Below are 23,988 nucleotides of genomic sequence, written 5' to 3'. Positions count from 1 at the left end.
ATATGCAATATACGATTACACAATACAATGTTTAATTTACGCCTAAGTCTACGTGCAGCTTGAATTAATATTTACCGGTAGTTCTCTTTGTAATCTCTTTAATTCACCATCTTCACCAGTTACAAAGACCGGTGCCCGGTGGACATTTAACGAGTCTCGTCTTTGCAGATGTAAGATAACGTTGTCTTCGGGAAATTCTAATCGAAATGTTAACAGCTCCGGATGAGTTTCAGACTCCGACGGACTTCGTTTTGTAACATCGCGAATCACTATATTCTTCTCATCAATACCTGTGTTAATGGAATAAATGTTTATTCTCACCTTTCTACTTACGTACCTAACCAGGTCCATCTTGGTTGATAGGCGACAATTGCAAACGAAACCATATTATAGTGACATCGTTGTAATTGCGTCAAATATTTTACGTACGTAAATCCTCAATCATTCGATTTAATGGTTAACTAGGAAAAACTGGCTTCTATAGGCTATAACTATCGAGGCCTGAACTATGCAATGAGGGCGCAGTAAACATATTACGCTCATAATGCTACCATGGACAAATTAAACAAAATAAATCAAATGAATAACAGGGTTACCTAAAACTTTCGATGTGAAAACTGAGCAAAAGAGTAAGAGCAACAACATGTTCCTACGATACATTTGGCGGGTTTGTCATCAACCAAACTGCCCAGTCAAACATCTGTCAAACTAACCAGTTATATACGAATTCATCACCAGAAATGAAAAAACACTTAAATGATTCTGGTGTTGGAAAACGCTTTATTCGTTGTTTCGTAAATTTCCACCTGCTACTTAAAATTAAGCCTAAGCGTTTAATATCTATCCATAATCTGTATTGAGGACCACAGAAATTGTTACTATGCACACCGTTTTTCAAAGTATACTCCATCACAAAATCTAGATCGAGTATTTAATGCGAACTTTCCTAGTGATTCAAACCATATGAACCTAGTGAATTATGATTATATCTAAATATATCATGCGGCAGATCATAATGCCATTATTTGATATGGTAAATTGTATGCAGTTTACGAATAAAAAGGCTTACTGATGACGAAAAAAAGTGTCGCCTGCACGATAAATAAAGTCACACTAAATCTTTAAGGATATTTTCCTTTGTATTTGACCGAAATCCCATATGATATTTCCATAGATATATTTGGCAATGTCGTAGTGTTGCTTTTGGAAACAGAAAATCAATCTCATTTTTGGCCATCTTGCCAATCAATAATTTATACAAATACTAACAATGCTGATTTTGGAAACTCACATAGTATGTGAGTTTGATATTATTATGAAGAGTTTTAGGACATATATTATTGGGCTTTCATGAATTATACCAACAAGCTTTCGGGAACATATTAGTAGGGTTCAGTTATCAGCGGTTAAACTATATCAACAAGTATTGCACGGAAGCTGGAGTTCATGGCCAGCGTTGCAGTACCAGACAACCTGCGTGGATATGTACGTCATACATAAACATAAATAGAGATTATATAAATAAACAAGTCTGGGAGTGACGTATGTGTCTACCTAGGTTAACCTAATATGGTGCGGCCATGGACTCTAATGAGAGCAAAAATATATTTATAGAAAATTGTGACGTGTGCAGATACGTCATCGCCCATACATGGATGGGAGGAATGTTGTGACGTATAAAGTACGTCACAAGCCATGAATTCCAAGCCATGTGTGGAATAGGGCCTGCACACGTTACTAGAGAGAAGTAAGAGAAAATAAACGAATAGATAACTTGTTTAGTTGTTAGATAAATTGTTTAGTTATATCCGGGAGCCTTGTAAGAAAGTCAAGACCAAGGACTGAGATCCGACCTATAAGAGAGTGTCCCTCGCAACATCGTCGAAAGAAATCATTACCACAACGCTAGTTCAAGAACCCAACGCGGATTCACATCACTAGCAGATAAACAACACCACAACATTATGAACTTATTGGTTTTTTACTCTATAGATCATCTTTTTTCAGATTTATGAATTAATGTCCAACAGACAAGTGTTTCTGCGAATAACAAAGTACTTATGTGAGATTATTTGAGTCATAGTGCCGATCTGGCTCTTCATGGTGATATTACTGAACAGCTGACAAATATATGAATTCACAATTTAACTTGCAACTTGCAATAGCATGGTATATAACGGAAGAGCAATGTGACCAACAACATTCTATTTCCAGTTTAAAAAGTTGACTTTTCGTGTTAATAATTCGATTTTAGAAAGTTTTCGAATTTAGAAAGTCGACTTAATAACTCGAAAAGTCGATTTACAAACTCGAAAAGTCGACTTTTTGAATTGAAAATAGAATGTTGTTGGTCGCCTTCCTCTTCCGTAAATAAGACTTTGTTGATATGTAAAAGATTTCAACTAGTGTTACGTCAATTTAATTTTCCGATATGAGAGCAGATGGTTCATCCCGGGAATTTTTTCTTCCGGTGAATCATGAGGTTAACTTTGATGCAAATTGGAATTATCAGTTACGTACATCGTTCTTATGGGTGAGCGGTAAATATCCCTTGTGATTATCATCCCTTTGGTAGAAATCTCCTGGATAAAACCCCAAATTCTTCACTCTTGGTAATCCCTCAATTTGCTTGCATAACGTTCTGAAGTTAAATTCAGCGTCTAATATTTTTGTTTTAAATGTGATTCAGCATGGTTAAGGTAGAAGGTTGATGAATTATGCCTTTTTCACGTGTAACAAAGATAGAACTGCACGAAAATTGTTCGTCAATTTGTGGTTTCAATTCTAACTTAAATGATGTTGAAAATAGACGTACTGGCACCTGATGGCAAAAACCATTGTGAATCCACCAAAGAAAGATTGCCGGATAATAAGAAAGATTGCCGGATTATCTGCCAACGGTCTCTCCATTTACCGATTTTAGAATTATTGCATCTGCATCATTATCATTACACAAATCCCGTTAAATTTCAAGCCTTACTGGCCAACTGTAGGTTAGTCTGGGGGCAAATCACTCGAGTGAGAAATCTATGGTCATAAATGCTTGATTGTCTCCCACCCACCTGTCTCCAAACAAGCAAGGATGTACTCACGGTGGTGAGGTCTTGCTTTGGTGAGACCTGTCTGTAATGGAAGTACATGTAGTTTCCGTCATTGATTCTGTCGAAAGGAACGACTCCAAATTGTGCGGCGACAGCGACGCCCGACCAAACACCACCACAGAATAGACAACAAGTGTGTAGAGTACGATAGATTTGACTTAAATACCAAAAATAGTATACGTGACAAGATATTTATAGTAAGCACTGAAAAATGCGATTCGGTTGAATAGTTGTTGACACGGATCACCGTTGATGACTATGACAGTTCGCGACACTCCCGGCCAACTGATGAGAAGAAACATAATAATACAAACTACAAAACAAGAACACTTATGTTAAACATCAACAATACTATGATATCATTTTTAATCATCTTTCATCATCTTCTAACACATACATTTGTTTTATCTTTTTACCGGCTGCGACAGCAGCTAGACGGCTATAGAATTAGGTCTACGACCCGAATCTGTTGATTTAGAATTTACATTCTGATCAAAAATATCGCATTCTACCTCCAAAGGGTCAAGCTTAGAAACAGGTCGGTTCGTTATACCTTTAGATGTCTTTATAGTGCAAGATCTAACTCTACCGTCTTGTGTATTTTGATGTAAATCCAAAATGATCCCCTAATGCCATTTAAGGCGGGGCAACTTATCATCGTGAATAATAACAACAGAGCCCTTTTTGATATAATCATCGTGACCGATATATCTATGGGTCTCACTTAACCCAGTGAGGTACTCCGATTTCCAACGTTGCCAAAACTGATCTAACAAAGTAACATGTACCGATATCTAGAACTCAATGTGGACTGATTTAGCATAAAATCTGGGTCGTTAGGAACCACATCACTGCAAGAAGGCAAAGCAGTGATGCGCCTCCCGCAGACCAAATGTGAAGGAGTCAAAACAATATCATCATTGATATCAAAAGAAACATACATCAAAGGGCGATCATTGAGGTTCGCCTCGACCTCAGTGAGTACTGTATACAATTCATCTAACGATACAGACGATCTACCTAGTAACTTCTTCAAAGAAGACTTTGTGAGTCCGACCATTCGCTCCCAGAAGCCACCCTGCCAAGGAGCCCGCTTTGTGATGAACTGCCAATCAATACGCCGCTTCGATATGTACTGACGAACACGCAAATCATCAAATATTCGCCTCAATTCTGAGTTTGCGCCGATAAAGGTAGAAGCATTGTCGGAGAGTAGCTTCCTTGGCACGGATCTCCTGGCAGCGAATCGTCTGAAACAAAAAAGAAAAGATTCGGTAGTATTATCTGTTACAACATCTAAATGGACTGCGCGAGTTACTGCGCAGGTGAATAAACAAACCCAGCTTTTACGACCATCCTCTAACCAAAGAGGTCCATAATAGTCAATACCAGTGAAATAAAAGGCTGGTCATTCCGAAACTCTGCATGATGGCAGTGGTGGGGGATCTGGCATACATCTATACATTACACTAATTACCGACGGTAAACTCTATACGAGACCCGTTACACCGCATATGACGTAATATTCCTTTTGTTAAAATAATAAATGTCATTGTGTCTCGGGCACCTGGCCATAACACCACATATCTGTCTTTGCCTCAGTCTCTGGCTGCGTAGGGCAATCGTCCATCGAACGGGGGACAATTGTATCTGTGCGGCGAGACCGAGGACCTCGCGCTAGCGCCATCTAACTTGTGAGTAAAGGGGGCTCTGATTGGCTATCCGCAAGCCAATCAGACCCTTTCTCTTATGTCTTTTCTCTCTCTTCGTAGACAACCATCTCAATAGGTAGACGTGTTTGACCACCCACCGACCCCTCCGGCTCCAACCCGGCAGAGCTGCATCATTTAACTGTAACCTTTGCACCCAAGTGACTATGGCAGTTCAGCATAATTTGCAGCGTTCACATTGTAAAACACCATTATTTTCTTCGTCCATTAGTGTGGCAGTTCACACTAAACTATATATTTTCGAGACATAAATTAACGAACATCTTTGGTTGCCATGGCAACGGCCTCTGATAATCCAAGATGTTCCCGTATTTTTGTGTACTCGTTTTCATGTGAGTGTGATTTCTATATCTTTCCGCATATGACGTAATATTCTTTTTGTTAAAATAATAAATGTCAGTGTGTCTCGGGGTGCCTGGCCATAACAAAACATATCTGTCTTTGCCTCAGTCTCTGGCTGCGTAGAACTGTTTTCGCGTATTTGAATATAGAAAATATATATCCTTTGTTTAAGGTATTTCATTTACCATTCTAATACCTTGATATTTTACATAATCTAAAAAGGTATGAATAATAAAAAACTTGGCAGTGGATCGGTGGCGCTCACTAAACTAAAATTGTTTATAAACCATGGAATTGAAAAAGAAAAATATGGAATAGACAAATAAATGCTGTTTAAACTGCAAAACACGCCTACTTACGGAAAATTTGCGTCCTGAAATATTTATAACATTTCTTGTGAAATTTAACTTCACGGCGAGGATATACAATTAGAGGTTATTTGACCGTTCTACAGCATATTTTCATACAGAAATATTCACGAATTTCTCGTCCCAGTAAAAGATATATGTAGAAATTAACCACAAAGTTACAAACATGGAAGTGTGTGAAAATGTCATATAGAAATCCTTTCAGTTCCAGTGAGATTGGTAAAAATGTAGTAATAGCATTTGGAAGTGTAAATATTGCAAATGCGAGTGAAACCGTTACAAGCATTATGGTTGTGCGTTTTGATTTTGTAGTTTTCAGATCAGACGAAACCATTTTGGAACCTCTGAATAACTGAACTATTATAACCGAATTTGATGTTATAATCGAAGTTAACGGTAGAAGATAAACGTGGATGACAAATATGGTGAAATATCTTTTTAGGTCTTTTAATTCATAGTAACATCCAAAAAAAAGGATCAGGGAAATGCATCGACAAAGCAGGGCTAAAATATATAACCAGTACATTCACTGCAGTTATCATCAATGTAGCAAATCTAGCGAATCTCGGTGTACATATCAAACGAGATGTGAACGGGAAGAGCACAACTGCCGCACGTTCTAGAGATATTGCTACTATTAACCACGAACTATCGATGACTGCAAGTGTCATTATAAATCCATAGATTTGACAAGTCATGAGTGAATTCATGATGAATATAGGACCATCTTTAATGTGGAAGAGAACAAACTGTACAACGGGCATCAGTGTATAATTGATACAGAACATAGAATCACTCAAAGACAAAACGATAAGATAGTTTGCGAAGGATAAATTGCGGAATCGGCGACTTATCATTATCAAGAAAGTAGCCGAATTTCCAAAGGTTCCAAGCAGGAACAGGGTAGGCAGAATTACCAGTGACAAAGTACGGTAGATTCCAGATCTGTTCAGCACAAGCATGAGAACGATGTAACTGCTATGAGGTCGACCAATCTGTATCTGAGTTAAATTCATAATTCATGCGGATAAAATGTCGATTATCTGAGGGTGTATTTATTGACTGTCTGGGAGTGCACTATCTGTCTGAAAATGTACTAGAACAGACTTTGTGTTGTCGCATGAATTGGGGAATTAATCAAACTTTAGTCATTCATTTGTTAGATTTATTGTTCGAACCAAATCATAAATCTATTCTCAGAACTCTAACACAATTTACTCAGTTTATTATTGCATGAAATTTTTAATGTACCTTCATTAAACATCAATATATTACGTTATACAAGAATTCATTGTAAGTGGTGAAATATCTTGTAGTAAAATATCCAACCAAGTTGGAAAATGTCTAGATGAAATTCCGCCAGTTAACGAGAAGGTCGGTTCTGTAGACTATACTGACATGTAAGGTGTCGACCGCCTACCCGGGGCTTGCCAGATCACCCGCCCCTGGCTCCCCAATGACTATGGTCAGTTCCACGTATTCGCACAGTAAATTGGTATTCCATTAGGTTTGTTTGTTATTTGTAAGTTTTGATCATTACTCATCTAAATTGATTAATAGATAAAGATATAGAAATAAACAAGACAACTAACGTAAAACGGCGCCAAAATAGCAAATAGATTTGAATTCTAAGTTGCATTAAAGTACAAATGAGTGCCGTCAAAAATCCGCTTTATTTAGTTTTGGTCTCGTGTATTTATGCTATATTTAGAGTACATGCAAAAGTTAGCAAGTTTACCTAATAACTTTAGCCACATTGACCCCCGGCCTGCCCTAGTGGCTCTTGTATATTCCAAATTGTCTGGAATCTGCGATTTCCTCGACGAACTCTCAAGGCCAATGGACAGTACGATACATTTCCTCGTAGAATTCAATAATCAATTCTTAACGAAAAGTGCTAAAACATCAACGGTTTGACATAGAAAACAGGTCAATATCCAAATCAGTTTATTGCTACTGGCTTACGACACATTCGACAGATATGTCATTAGTGATAATGTAATCAGTATTTTATGTCTATTATCATTTGTTTGATTTGCGACAAAATCTACCATCTATTTCTATAAATGAAATGATAATCAACCACGTATGGTATTTTCACGACCTTTTCTGTATCGAATAACATATCGAAACAATGTTGTTAGTTTTATTCTCTTGTTCAGTTTTTACTTCGATGGTTTTAGGTAAGTTAGATCCGTTGACACACAATTCTTCTAAAAATTTTATAATACGCTTCTCTAAAATTCGAAGCACTCGATCATCTTTATATAATTCTTTTTGATTCTTAAATGAATTAGATAATCAAGGCAACGACATGTTTTTTTCTTTGATTCGTTCAATTATCCCTGAGTTGATAAGCTTACAATTTTAGACCATGCCTTTTGTTCAGTAAAGGTGTGGGCAGTAGTAGAGTCTGATACCGATACTGGAGTAAAGATTGCAGATGGATGCACACAAATGAAATTTATCGATATTACAACGATATCACTCTTCGTATACTTAAATCACTTTTCTTGAATTCATCAAACGAAGAAACACAATTCGGATCCTACAAGAAAGTAATCAAAGATTTCGTTGATTTCATAAAAAGGTGTTGATGTGAAGAATTTAGCAGTTTACGATGTAACGAGGCGAAGTTTATCAGAGTCTGAAACTCATCCGGAGCTGTTGGCGTTTCGATTAGAATTTCCTGAAGATAGCGTTATCTTACATCTACAAAGACGCGACTCGTTAAATGTCCACCAGGCACCGGTTTTTGTAACTGGTGAAGATGGTGAATTAAAAAGATTACAACGAGAAAAACCGGTAAATACTATTTTGATCTGACTAATACGGAAGCGTCCTGGGGACATAATTAATTTTTTCATTTTTTGCTGATTGAAAAATCATAACATTAAATATAAATTTGATTTATTTTCAAACGTTATGTTTTTTCGACCGGCGGCGATTTAATTCCGACTTTTTCATGGAATTAAATCATTTTTTTATTTGATCTAATTTTTTTTTTGACCGGCGGCGATTAAAATTCTGACTTTTTTCACCGAATTAAATCATTTTTCATTTGATTTTATGTTTTTTCGACCGAGGTTGATTTAATTTCGACTTTTTCACGGATTAAATCAATTTCATTTAATTTTATGTTTTTTCAATCAGCTAAAAATTAAAAAATGAATTATGTACCCAGGACGCTTCTGTCGACAAATGTGCTTAAGATTTATTAATTCATTGGACTTTTGGTAGTATATACAGTCAGTAAGTCTTAGTATTCTCAGTTTCTTTCATTTCATATTTTATTTCTTTCGTATTTTCATTTTTTCCGTTTTCTTTCTAAAATATAATTGTTGTTTTGTATAGGAGAGCGTACCTTACCAGTCATTAGATAAAAGGGCTGCGGTTACTGTCACTACAAAACGAACCGACAGTGGACGCGTACAACGAAGTCTGGTTAGTTTCCAATCGCAACAAATATCAATCATAATTGAACGATAGCTGTCATATTTGAATCAGGACCAAAACACTTTTAGGCTTTAAGTACTTTAATGTATCTAATAATCGTTTTATAGATGGGAACATTTGATTTGAATGGAGATGGGAATGTTTACTGCATTGAAAGGTCCGAGCAACCTGTATCAGATGATAAAAAGAGGGATGTAACCGAGAACAATGATGGGGTAATTCATACTATAACGAAAAGAACTTTGAAAATTGATTCAGGTATTCCCCGTAAAATAGTAGATCTATTTATGGATCTATTTTACTGCGTGTTATATTGTTCATTGTTTATTCTTATAGATGAGGAAATTGATATTTTTCGACGCAAAAAAACCACTTATCCAACTTACTACGTTGAACTATTCGTATTAATCGACTTTTCAACATATTCACTGTGAGTCTTTTAATATTTAATATTCAATTTATTTTCCTTATGAGCTATTTTCAATGCAATGAAATATTTACTGATTTTTTTCGCCTGCTATTAACCTGAGGCGACCTGAGCCCGTCGGGCTGGTGGCCACACTGCTGTTCGTCGGCACACAAAATCAAGTTACGTATTAAGCTCACAAGCCTAAAGACGTTTTTACGAGTAGCATTCTTTTTTTGCGATCGATCGGAGAAACGCCTGTTTTTATAAACACGATCATTTTCGAATTTTGCTTATTTCCAAGCGGAGGCCCCGATAGTTGATAAAGATACGATCTTCTTTTCTTCATCGCCATGTTTATTTCCTATGGTCAACCTACCTGAACCATCGTTGGTTTTTACATCATCGTTCGATTCGATTGCAAAATCGGTGCAAATTGTCCATGGAAACGATCGCAAAAATCGAATGTTTGATTGAGTTACATATATATCTAACTTAGACACATCGCTGCTGCTCTCTAAATTGATACAATCATTAGAATCAAAGATGGCTTCCCCAGTAGAATCAGCACTATGTGCACATTTCGTTTTGTCACAATTAGTATTCACGGGTGAAGACGCTTTGGTCAGCTCGAATGATTTTCGTGGGAGATAAGCATACTCTGGAAGGATCTTAAACACATCAGATTGGTCTTTCGATCACCCTCAATGACCGTGGTGGCCTCGACTCGTCGGAGCTATCAGGCATAGAGGGGAGAGGTGGGTCGTGGTTGATCTGTGTGGCTCGACTCGACGCGGTGTCGGGCGTTCGCTGACCTGCGGTCATCCGACAACGATTCGGACGTTTATGGCGTATGCCGATCGTACACCCGTCCCGGCACTGTCGACACTGACTTTTCCCAACTTTTAGAAGCAATATAATATTCAAAATGCTTCATCATTGGGGACTTTAATATTAATCTACTCAATCCAGCTACTCATAAACCAACCGAAATATTCCTTTCAAATTCTTTGTCAAACCCATTTCAACCCCTCATTAATAAAGCAAAGCGTATCACAGATAAATCAATTGACAACATTCTTACTAACTGCTGCTATCAAAATTATGCCATGTTCTCGGGTGTCATTCCTCCTAAGATTTCTGATCACCTCCCTATTTTCACCATAATGTCTAATATGAAATCAAGAAATTAAAAGCCATAGTTTGTCAGCTATCAAAATTTCTCGGATTTTACAATATTGCTTCTTTCAAGCGTAAATTAATGTCACATGTTTGGTCTCACATTTATAGTTATACAGATCCTACACTTCCTTGACCAATTTGATTGTTTTTATATAGAAAGTTTTCCTGTTATTTTACAGACGTAATTCTTATTTCAAAGATAAAAGGTCTCCATGGATCACAAAAAGTTAACCTCAATCCTGTAATTTGAATTATAGGCTCTATAGAAAATATTTATCCACTAGATCTCCACATGACAAAGAAATGTACACAAGGTATATTAATATCTATACGTCATAAGGAGTGCAAAACACCCATACTATAATAGTAGGTTTTCAAACGCAAAGGACCCAAAATAATTATGAACAAGAAAAACAAAACCAAAAACTATCCAGATACTTTCTGCAATGATACTGGCAGTTTATTATCGGAAAAATCTTTTATTGATTACAATAGGCCAAATCTTTTAGGGCCAAATCTTGCAAAAAATATCAGTCCTGTACATAAAAACTTGTCCTGTTTTCTGGCTCCTTTGCATTTGAATAGCATCTTTTTTTGTCCGACTGATCAAATTGAGATCAATTAATTTGTTTTAAGTTTAAAAACAAACAACACAGTACACACTGTGACGGTATAAGTCAAAAGGTACACACGTGTGTTATTGATGCCATATCAATACCACCGGCTCATATATTCAATCTCAGTATGTCAACTGGAGTCATACCTGATCTATTCAAAATGTCGAAAGTTCTGCCCCTTTACAAAAGTAGAGATATACACACATTTTGTAACTATAGGCCCATTTCGATTCGGCCTTCCATGTCTAAAATATTAGAACAAATTATTCATAAGAGGCTTGTCAAATTTCTAGATGTTTATAACATAATAATTAATAACACAATTCGGCTTCAGGAAAAACCATTCTACCTACATGGCAATAACAGCAATAGTCAACAAAATCAGTAATTCAGTAGATAATGGTAATTCAATTGGTTTATTTCTAGATTTATCGCGTGCATCCGACACGGTAGATCATGAAATTCTACTTTCCAAACCCAGTCATTATGGAATCAAAGGTATCCCTTTTACATGGTCCCCAAATTATTTATGCAACATATCGCAAAAGGTATGTTTCAATGGTGTTCATTCAAACTCTTGTTCTTCCACATGTGGAGTCCCACGAGGTTCTTTTTAGGATCCGATTCTTTTTCTCATCTTTATTAATGACCTACCGAATGCGTCCAAAATATTTGATTTAATTATGTTTGTGGATGACACTAAGGTTTTTGCCAGTCATAAAAATTTACCACATTTAATCAATGATCTTATATCAAGAATTCGATATTTGGTTTAGCAAACAGACTTTCTCTGAACTTATTATCCAAAACCCGTTTTATGGTATTTAGTAGACTAAGTGGTTATTTACCGAAAAATGTTTTATCACAAATGTATATTTCTTTTGTATTTTGCCACTTCAGTTACTGTAACATTATATGGGGCAATACTTACCCTTCGTTGCTTCAGAAATTTGATCTGCTACAAAAGAAAGTTGTTTGTATCATAACTAAATCCCACTTTTACCTCACATCTTTTCAAGTCCAGTAAATTTTGAAATTGGCAGACATTAATACCTTTCAAATAGCTCTTTTTTCCTATGGTTTTTAATTTGCAACAGCTAAGGTGACAATTTTTTCTTAGCATGCGTATCTTTTTGTATCGTAATTATTCTTCTTACATGCCCCTTTCTTTTTTGTGTTGCTTGTTTTTTCTATCCATTAGTCTGTAACTAATTTCCTATTGGGTCAGCATATGCCACAAGCCTTGCTTCTTAATGTTGCCCCACTGATTATTGTAACATTTTATAATGATCATGATCATATAATCATATTCTATTTTAGAAAACTGATGAACTGGATTATATTATGTTTTGATTTATGCAGGACTTTTGGCGTCTCTAAGCCCGTCCGAAAATTGCAGCGGTTGCTTGCAGGTCTTAAGGGTACAATGCAATACTTTTTATTGTTGCACATTCTGTAACCAAAATTACTCGGTGTTGTCATATCGCGGAAAGACGGAATCGCGGAATTTTCCAAAAACGCGGAATTTCTTAATTTTTACTTTAAATAGTAAACGGGTTTTCCCACGGGGGTAGCCACTGTCGGACAGGGCACCGGACCGATCGATGCAACGAGTTAGGTTCGAATCCCATTATTTGCAGGCAATTTTATATGGAATTATTATATTACCGATACCGTTGACTGGCTGCCACCTGTAGAAGAAGTCAGAATCAAGTGGGGTGAAAGAGACCAGGCACATAATGTCTATTTCTACTAGGCAAACTTCGGTTATCGAAGTTCATCGACTTTTCGAGAACTTCAGAAACGAATATTATCAGATAAATATTGAGCACGTTCGCGGTGTCGGACCGTAGTTGTAGATGGTTGCAAACATGAAATCCTACGACCAAACAAGTACCGGTTCAAATTCCTTTGAAATTATTATAATTTAACGGCCGTCCAGTACCGCTACCAATAAGATTCTTTTGATCCAAATAATCAGCATAGGAACATATATGTTATAGCAGTCACAAAGTAAACATTAAAAAAAAAACGAAACCAATTTATAATCTTTCATATCATTTAATTCTAAAAGATAAACCACATTCGCTTATAACAACAATGTAGACACACAACACGCATGAACAATTCTAAGCCAGAATGAAATATACATAATGTCTATTTATTTTCGTCTGACATCGATCCAGTTCCACAGTTTTGTGAGTTAACTCTGAGTTACTTAGAATCAATTCATTTCCAATGTTTTAAATCTAGAGACCAGAGTCAAATCTTAACTCGGAACTGAGTCCTGGAGAATGACCCATGGTGTCATCACAAATCCTACGTTTACGTACCATCGATTTGTATTCCTTCAGTTAATGCAGCGATACTCTGTATCACTGAATTCGCAAAGCACGTATTGCCATTCTATGGTATTGCCTAGGTTCTCCATTATTTGGAACAGTATCGTTAAGTTGTTGACTGGCGATATAATAAATTATCAAATACTAATTCCCGGTGTTGAAAACCTGGGTCCGGTGCCCTGTCAGACAGTGGGTATCCCCGTGGGAAAACCCGTTTACTATTTAAAGTAAAAATGAGGAAATTCCGCGTTTTTGGAAAATTCCGCGATTCCGTCTTTCCGCGATATGACAACACCGAAAATTACTTGCTGATACCAGACTGCAAGGATTTCATAAGTTGTCAAAAAGGCAAAATCCCCTGAACCCCTGTTTGTTATGATTTAACAAAATATAGAAATAACTGTTCATTTTGCACCAAGCTATGGAAAGAATCTACAAAAGACGATTGAGCATTATTCACAGGTTGTGAACGGAGTAAGTACTATCGGTAGAAAACCAAGCTATGTTGATCGTCAATTCAATGAGTTTCATTTCCCATCTATCAATCTAGATTGATCTGATATTCGGTGCTATTGAAGACCCTGCGTTACAAATACGTATTCGTGTTACTGGTTTCTTCGTCGCTCAGGTAAAATATCCGAATAAATGTGCCAATGTCTCTGTGCATGATTCCATAAAGATCTGAATAATAAAAACATTGACATTTCTCAGAGTGCAGAAGCAGCCCCTTGGACAGATTCGTCTCCGTTCAAAGAAACTACCAAACGTGGGTATAAGATAAAACCAGGTGATGTTAAAAAACTAGCAAAAGTATGGTTAGAGGAACGAGCTGGTAAACTACCCACCTACGACCATGTTCAACTATACACGGGGTATGACGATATAATCAGAGACCGAATTGATAAGAATTTGCGATTCATTTTACATTCTTGGTTAATAGTAAATTTTGAATGCGTTTCACAGTCGAAATCCTTAAAGATACGTTATTGATCTCTTTATTCTAGTATACCTTTGAGGTCAATAAAACCCGACGGAACAGTTTCGGCAGCTGCAGGTGAATTACGCATTTACTACTCCTTTGACTAGATTCTGAAATAGGCCCATAAAAATATCGATCGAAATAGGGACAACATAGGATGAAATAATGTTGGTTTTGTGTCATTCTAGGCGTATCGGGAGGCGTTTGTGGTAATTCAGCCTCACTTGTTCGATCAGCCCCAAAGGATATTATCAGAACTGGCCCTGCTCATGAAATTGGACACAGGTAGGATCTTAAGCCATACAACGTGAAACGAAAATTATTATTTTCTAATATATTTCGTCATCATCAGAAGAAGTTTATTTGGATTGATCAAATCATAACTAGAAAAATCATTCATTTTCCATAACATCTAAATATTCTCATTATGAATTTTCTTTCTAAATTTCACCATTTTGATTTTCTTTTTTTGACACGTAGTTTGGGAGCCAAGCATGATACTAAGTACGAATCCGAATGCCCTAAAAAAGTTGGTAGTGTTATGGGAGGTGGACCACCTTATACGTTCTCAAAATGCGCAATTCGAGACATGAAAAAGAAGATGGAAAAACTCAACAAGTATACATATATTTTTCTTTGGAATCTTTGTGGCAGACAAAACCCGATTTACCACACCGAGTGGTGATTTAGAGTTGTTGTGGTATAAAGAGTATGTCGTATATCGGGAGTTAATTCTTACTAGTACGAAAACGATATACAGATGTTCCGTTCACAGAAAACAAATATCGGCGTTAGTTGGGGATGGGGTTTTATCGGTTTGACGGTACTTATTTATTCATATTTGAAGTGGGAACAGATTGTGTAGTCCATTAAAAAGCAAATAACTTAAAGTAGATATAAGAAAGTATTAGGATGAAATATTATAACCAGATTAAATCAAAGATCGTGTTATGGAGTCTGAAAGGAATGGGGGATGTACGCACACGATTTCTATTTACTTTAGGAAAAATGCGAACTGTTTATTGAATAGAGGGTTCAATGAAAAGGGATACGCTAAAATCATTGAGAAACTTCCTGGACAGTTCTACAGTGCTGATGAGCAGTGCAAGATGAAAAGGGGACCAAAGTCAGTCAATTGTGTTTCGGTACGTATTCCGAAGATCGATGATAAATGTCTTTCCTGAATAAGCAAGCCTTACCTCAGTTGTGCATAAATATCAAACCCGAAATTTGCTTTTTGTTTTGAAGAAAGGGGGATTTAATTGTGATAACCTCATGTGTGCAGACGATAATGGAAGATGTTACCAAGAAAAACTTCCCCCAGCGTATGGAACATCATGCGGTAACAAAATGGTAAGTCAAAGTCCATTTGACACCGCTATGTATATGTCACTAAATAACGATGATTTTATTTGGAGTGTATCGGATGTCATTGAAAGACTTACTGAATCCTATCGATTATCGTGAGATTTTGATTAACGTTATTACCATTTGTTTCAGTGGTGTATTCGTGGAAAATGCTCGTATGACGAGAAAGCACCCGAAAATTAAGGAACGAGTCGCATGTTTGTAGTCGGTGCGTCAGTACAAGTAACAAGTACAGTTTAAAGGACAATACATGCACAATTACTATGATGTACATTGCAAAAGTTTGTTTCTTTAACCTTTTTTTCCCATTGATGCATTGAAGACATTCATACACAGGTGGAACCTTGTTATAATAAACTCGGACACAATTATTCATCGGATACAACAAATAGAATTTTGTCCCAAGTAAGAACATTCAATGTATTTCATACTAGATATAACGAACTATCGGTTATAACGAACATATTTTCTTGTCCCGTAAGGTTCGCTGTAACATGTTTCCGCTGTGTTTCTAAAGTCATCTGATTTTGTTTATCGAATAGTATCACGTGTGGCGTCGCAGATTTACAACTCATACACATTTCAATCGCGATATAAGAAGTGGTTCGATGTGCAAATTATCCACGAGTTTTTATTACCCCAATATCTGATTACATGTGATCAGTCGATTATTCATCTGGAAGAAAAAAGATGAGGATTTCTATTCTATTTTCAAACCCTCAGGCTTGATGAATGAGATTAACAAACATCAACCCTTTAGGTCCATATCCGTGGTGTCTGTGACACTTTTAGAATAACATCTGGTCGGACTTGGTCTTCGGAGTGGTCCTCGTGAATTTGTAAAATAAGCATATGAAACGGTCAGAGACATCTTCATTTCCTTCAAAGCTTTTTTGCCCATACTCGGTACATTAGTACTTTATACGTAGTAGCCAATTTTGGTCCACATATTCAGGATATGTGCTGACCCCTAGGATCCTTCCTAATTCCGACAGAATCGTTGTACGCTTCCTAGTATGCTTTGCAGCGACATTTTTGGTCTTCTATAAAATCCTTTTTAAACCATCAAACTATAGTTATATAACATCATGCTCTTTAAAGCACTTGAAAAAATTCATTGATCACTTTAAACTGTCAAAACAAAGATCGTAAACATCACCGCAAAACGGGGTATTTCAGCACACCGGAGTTTTCATTGGCCTACCACACCAGTACGGGTAGTAGAGCGAACCGGCAAACTCATGATAGTAAATTCCGTTGCTTTAATCTGTTATTCATTCAAAGTAGTAACTTCGTCGTGAAAGGTAAGTTTGGAAAAGTTCCTTAGATTATTAGATAAGATCGAATTGATTTCAACGAATCGAATGCATTAGCTTGGGATAAGTTTAACCATAGACCTCCGTTGTTTCCGACTTTTACAGATCTACTCTTGATTCTTTGGTCAATATCTACAAAATGAAATCGATTTTATTAATTCTGACTTTTATGATTGCTTTAGTTTATACAAGTAAAACTATGCTTGGAATGAAAAAAATCGTAACATATTCCTGTAAGTATCGAAACTTTCAAATATCAATTAGTCGATTATCCGTAAGCAAACCGACATTTCACTTTTTTACGCAGAATCCATCTATTCTTCAAATATTTTAATGTGCGAAAAAAGCATCACAATTAGGTGCTTAAATATCACCAATAAAACTACAAAGTTAAAAAGCTCTATGCTATGTATCGGCTTTTCGAATCAAATTTTAATTTAATCATGGTGTTGCGATGGACTTCCTAAGACATGTAAAGATGCCGGTGCCACTGCTGGGACTACGGGCTATAACACACTGTTTCTTGGGCCGAATTCTGCACCAGTTACGATCTTCTGCAGTGAGTGCAGAAAAGAATATATCACATTGAAAGAGATTTATTTAGAGCAACGTTTCGGCGAAACACTAAAAGCCATCATCATCAGGCGTACTGAGTAACTCTCTTCAATTCAAGAATTTTTTATCTTTGACTGAATCATTGTGGAAATTCTGACGAAATCGCCGGCGACAGAATGTTGGATTCGGGCGATTTCGTCGGCCGACTAAATCGCCGAAGGCGATTGCCCAGACACACACAAGGCGATTTACCGGGGATTTCGTTGGGCGACGAAATCGGCCGACGAAATCGCCCAGTGTGTCCTCCGTTTAAGGTACACGATGAAGATTCATATCAATCTACATATTGCTGCTTTTTTGTAATCGGAGATCTAAAGATAGCATTATTTGCGGGACGTCGATTCAGCAATTCACTTTTCAGGCAGCCAATCAGCCTTACCGTCATGGAGGAAAATGCGCATCCGTGTTGTCGCCAAAAATCTCAAATTCCATTGAAATTCAAAGTTGATAAATGAAAAATAAGATACGTTTATTTGTTAATCAAGATTCTTAATTCTCTTTGGACTTAATTCTCTTTCTTCCCTTCTTTATTATGGAAATCCGATAGCGGATTTGCATTACAGAGAACAATAAAGTATATTTGAGATTGAGCCCACTATGTATACAATCTATAAAAATGGCGGCTTTTTCAATCGGATTAAGGGGTTAGAGGGTCCAGAGGCTTAGGGTCTAGAGGTCCCAAGGGGTAAGGATTAGGGTTAGGGTAAGGCTATAAGTAGTTAAAAAGAAGCTGCCTGGCAGTTCTTCTTCGTGGTTCAGTTGGTAGAGCGTTACGCTCGCACTCTCCGATGTTTTGAGGTTGAATCCTATTCGTTGACAGGCGTTTTCGAAAGCTATTTTCATCGAACCACATTAATACACAGGCCCGTAGTCAGCAGCAAGGGCAGTTCTTTTTTCTAAAATAGACATATTTTTCCAACTCCTATTAAAAAGACAAAAAACTAGTACCAAAACCTAGATTCGGAACAGGAATGCGGGATGTAGGTCAGGTGTGCTAACAAATACACCACCGAGCGCTAGTTTATGTTTATCTGGTTAGTTTGGTGACCAGGTAGGTGTGGTGACTCAATTCACCAACAATACCCGCTATCATTCTCTGATTACAACAGTAAACAACAGTTCCAAGACTTAACCTCATTGGCAGGAATTTTCAAAGGCAGTTCTTAATTGATGCCACGTAAAATTTTCCACTAAAATGTCATTGAGGATAACAACATTAATGTATATTCGAAATAAGTTATGCAAATTGAATCGAGTTTAAAATCAACGGTTATTTGACTGATTATCTACAGCTGATTTTCATACAGAAATATTCACGAATTTCTCGTCCCAGTAAAAGATAAATGTAAAAATTTACTACATAGTTCCACATTTGAAACTGGGCAAAAATATCATATAGAACAAATTTAAATTCTTCAGAGATTGGTAACAATGCAGTAACAGTGGATGGAAGTGTAAATATTGCAAATGCGAGTGAAACTGTTACGAGCATTATTGTTGTACGTTTTGATTTTATAGTTTTCTGATCAGACGAAACGATTTTTGAACCTCTAAATAACTGAATTATTATAACAGAATTTGATGCAATGATTAGAGTTAACGGTAAAAGGTAAATGTAAATAACAATTATGGTGAAATATCTTTTTTGGTCTAATAGTTCATAGTAACATCCGAAAAACTTGTCAGAAAAGTGTATGGACAAAGTTGGTAGAAGATATAGAACCAGTGCATTCACCGCAATAATCAGCAATGTAGCAAATCTAGCGAATTTTTGTGTACATACAAAACGAGATGTAATTGGGAAGAGCACAACTGCCGCACGTTCTAGAGATATTGCTACTATTAACCACGAACTATTGAAGACTGCCAGTTCCGTTGTAAATTCATAGATTTGACAACGGATCAATGAATTCATGATGAATATAGGACCACCTTTAACACGCATGAGAACAAACTGTAAAACAGGAATCAGTGTAAAATTAATGCAAACCGTGATATCACTGAGAGACAAAACGATCAGATAGTTAGCGTAACATAAACTGCGGAATCTGTGACTTATCATTATCAGGAAAGAAGCTGTATTCCCGAAGGCTCCTAACAGGAACACGGTAGGCAGAATAGCCAATGACAGGGTACCGTAGATTGCAGACCTGTTCACCACGGACATAAGAATGATGTAGCTCCTGTAAGTTCGTCCGATTTGCATCTGAGTTGAATTCATGATTCACGAGGATCAAATGGGAGTATACTGACTGTCTGAGAGTGTACTGTCTATCTGAGTCGACTGACTGAGGGTATGAGAACTGACCATGTCTTCGCGTATTGGAAAATTGATTTAAGTATAATATCAAGGTATCATTAAAGTCTTTATTATAGCTTCGATTCTTTAGTTAAATTTGTAGTTCGCATTAAATGAAAAATCCATTCCCTGGAATCTACCCAAATTTACTCAGATTTATGAAAATTTATCATCGTGTAAAATGTAAATACAACTAAATTAAAAATCAATATGGTTTGTACAGGGATTCATTGTAAATGGCGAAATATCCTAAGGTAAAACAATTCATCTGGAAAGGACAGGTTGGAAAATATCGATCAGTTTTATACAAGTAAATAACAGGACCAGCACAATTTTGCCGACATAATTCAAGTTGTATTAGTTTAAGTCGAATTTTCACTATTCCCGCCCCAAAAGTCCGATTTTCCACTTCATTATCTACTTAACTACAATACATTGATAAAACAATACAGCGCTAGAAAGACAGGAAGATACCGGGACAGCTGAACGACGAGAGTTCGTCAACGGACAAAGACAAAAGTCGGTCACAAAATTGACGAATGAGAAAATGGGCAAACAAATAGATAATGAATAATTTCTTATGCAAGAAAACTCAAGTTCCTATTGGATATTTGCAAAATAAAAGTGTATCTACCCCGGTCCATGTTCAAAGAAGTCTTTAATGTTTGTCCCCTTTTAGATGAATAAAACACAAAGCCGACTCAGAAACATGATTTTCCTTTATTTCGATCACATTTCAGCTGAAAATTCGAATATTACATAGAAATTAATAGGAGAATAGAGAATGAATGGAAAAAATCGTACATTTCAATTCTGGCCGACTTGGAGCTTTTTTCCGACATTCACGTGTCCGACTTATGCGTGGTACTACTGTATTTTCGCATTTTTGTTCAGATGAATAACCTCAATCCTTTCCAGTAACGCCACCGAATCCGAACGGACCAGAACGATCAGTAATCCCGAGTATCGGCAGCTACGTAGCTTTTTAGACGTGGTTATAACAAGTACGGATAGAGGTTTACCGATCATACCTCCCAGGACCGTGTGGTCAACGCAGCAACACATTAGATAGTCGAAACGACGCGCAAGCAATGCCAAATTTAAAAAAGTGGGACCTTTTTACATGGACCATCGTACTAAGCGTGTTTGTTTATTACAGAAATGAAAAGGAAATCGTAAAAATATCGTATTAAGGTGATCGTACTAAGCTAACATTTTATAGGATGCTTTAAAGGGTGCTAATAAGAAAAGCCAAAGAATTCTACGATTCATCGTATTACCCCAAGATTTTCGTTGCAAGTCGAATGGGGTACCCGCAAAACTAGCTATCCTGCCAGATGGCGTGACACACAATAGGTCGTCCGTTATCAAAATTAGGCCATTTTCAATGTACATCAAACTAGACTTTTAGACGCCAAATATACAATACTCTCATTCTTCTACTCAGATATCAGTACAGTTTTCATTTATCGATTCATTTAAGGGAAAAGTTCATTCAGATTTAATTGAAATGTAGGGGAAATCGAACGCGGGCGACCAACTATCTACTAGCAAACCTGGCGGATCCTTGCCTGCCATAAGTGGAATCCTCGATTGCCACAGCAGCACTGCGGGTACCCCATTGTACGAGGTTCGACTGTTAGTGCCACTTGCATAATGGCCTTGTTTAGTGTCATTTGCAGGTATAGGCCACAGCCATGTTGTTATGTCACTTGCAGAAGAGGACAGCCGTGCTGTAGAACAGAAATGTGATACCACTCAAAACAAATTGTGGAAACATTTTCCAAAACCTGTTTAGATGTCCTGTTATAAGATATTTCACCATTTACGGTGAATTCTTGTACAACATATATTGATTTTTGATTTAGTTGCTGAGCATTTATTTTTTAGTCGATAAACGAATATCACAAAATGAGTCTATTGTGAGGCTATCTGGAAATGGATTTTCCATTTGATGCAAACAATAAATTGTGAGTTTCAGTAAATATGATTTGATATCACTACATTATATGATTTTCAGCCAGTCCCACGCGAATGATGAACACCTACTCATACTTGTCATTCCCTCCATTTTTACCGGGGGGATTTTTACCTACATCCTGCAGATGTAATAAGTTGTATAAAAGTATTATCGGACTTGATAAAAACCACCCGAACTACGTTGAATATAAAAAATATCGTAACGCCGATAATTCTGCTAAAAGAGCAGCAAAGGAAAGATTCTACAGTGAAAAATTAACTAATTTTAGAAATAACGGTAGAAAACTTTGGTCCACTATGAAAGATCTTCTCGGAAAAACAAATAATAAAGATTGCATTCCTGATATCTTTAATATAAATGGTAAATTAAGTAATAACAAGCAAGACATTAGTAATGGTTTTTGTAAATTCTTCAGTTCTGTAGGTCATGAGTTATCAAAAAAACTTCCAAAACCAAGAACAGATTTCAAAGATTATATGCCTGATATGTATAGCAGTAACTTGTTTTTATTTCCGACGGATGAAAGTGAAGTTGAAAAATAATTTCTAATTTTGATCCCAAACCGTCCGCGGGTCACGATAATATTAGTAGTATTCTTTTAAAGCACATCGGTAACATAATTGCAAAACCTCTTGTTACAATTTTTAATAAATCAATAGAAACTGGAATCTTCCCGGATGCATTTAAAATAGCCAGTGTTACACCTATCTATAAAAGAGACGATAAAAGGAGCTTTGAAAACTATCGACCGATATCACTATTGCCAACCATCTCTAAAATTCTTGAAAAGATAATACACAAGCGATTATATGGCTATTTGGTTAAGTACTCATCTTATATAAAAGTCAATATGGTTTTAGAACTGGCCATGCTACCAGCCATGCTAGCATGGAACTAATAGGAAATATAATAAAATCATTTGAATCTAACTGTTTTTTTCACTAGCCGCATTTATTGATTTGAGTAAAGCATTCGATTGCCTAAATATTGAATATCTAATTCATAAATTATATGTATATGGTATAAGAGGAAATGTTTTGTCATGGTTTAAAAGTTACCTAGAAAAGCGCTCAATGTATGTTAACTTCTCCAGTATTCAATCTGAAATATCACACATTAACTACGGTATACCTCAAGGTTCCGTATTAGGACCATTACTGTTTTTAGTATACATTAACGATATGCACATGTGTCTGAAAAAATGTAAACCTATCTTATTCGCCGACGACACGACCGTATATATTAGTGGAAGCTCAATTGATTATCTGATACAAACCATTGAAAATGACTTGAATATACTACAAGATTGGTTTACTGCTAATAATTTAACTGTTAACATTTTCTAAAACAAAAGTTATTCTTTTTAAACCAAATAGAATTGAAAATATTAAGAATCAAGATTATACGATAAAAGTAGACAACAAGGAACTTAATTTAGTATCATCAACATGCTTCCTTGGATTACATTTAGACGAGTTTCTTGATTTCAATTTACACATTAGTAAAATCTGCACCAAAATAGCTTGTCAAATTTATTTAATTAACTCTGTTAAACATTTAGTACCTACATATTGTTTAAGACAACTTTATTTCAGTTATATCCATTGCCATTTTACGTACTCACTCATCTCATGGGGCCCTCTTATCTTAAAAAGAAACCTGTCCAGATTAGAAAAATTACAGAAAAAAGCCGTTCGAATTATTTCTAAATCAGCATACAAATAGCCCCACAGATCCAATCTTTCGCAAATTAAAAATTCTAAAATTCCAAGATATGATCCAGTTAGAAATACTTAGACACGCATATCAGCTTATCAACAATGAACTACCAGCACCGATCATAGACTTATTTCAAAAGAATTCGGTATATCATCAGTACAATACTC

The 23,988-nt window shown here is 36.3% G+C and overlaps 1 protein-coding gene across 1 annotated transcript; it reads left to right on the top strand.

Moving 5' to 3' along the window:
- Window positions 1-7,631: 7,631 nt before the first annotated feature.
- LOC141903580 (A disintegrin and metalloproteinase with thrombospondin motifs like) lies at window positions 7,632-16,172 on the top strand. Its single transcript, XM_074791763.1, has 14 exons — window positions 7,632-7,724; window positions 8,132-8,346; window positions 8,896-8,985; window positions 9,105-9,255; window positions 9,334-9,427; window positions 13,964-14,018; window positions 14,095-14,172; window positions 14,256-14,416; window positions 14,549-14,598; window positions 14,712-14,808; window positions 15,004-15,141; window positions 15,527-15,668; window positions 15,772-15,876; window positions 16,024-16,172. Exons 1-14 carry the CDS (start codon window positions 7,676-7,678, stop codon window positions 16,072-16,074), a joined length of 1,476 nt encoding a protein of 491 aa, XP_074647864.1. The 5' UTR covers window positions 7,632-7,675; the 3' UTR covers window positions 16,075-16,172.
- The last annotated feature ends 7,816 nt before the right edge of the window (window positions 16,173-23,988 follow it).

Source organism: Tubulanus polymorphus, chromosome 4, assembly GCF_964204645.1.
Source record: "Tubulanus polymorphus chromosome 4, tnTubPoly1.2, whole genome shotgun sequence".
In the NCBI taxonomy this organism is placed as follows: Eukaryota; Metazoa; Nemertea; class Palaeonemertea; order Tubulaniformes; family Tubulanidae; genus Tubulanus; species Tubulanus polymorphus.
Note: the sequence above shows the minus strand (reverse complement) of the source record. Positions and strands in the feature narration are given on the sequence as shown.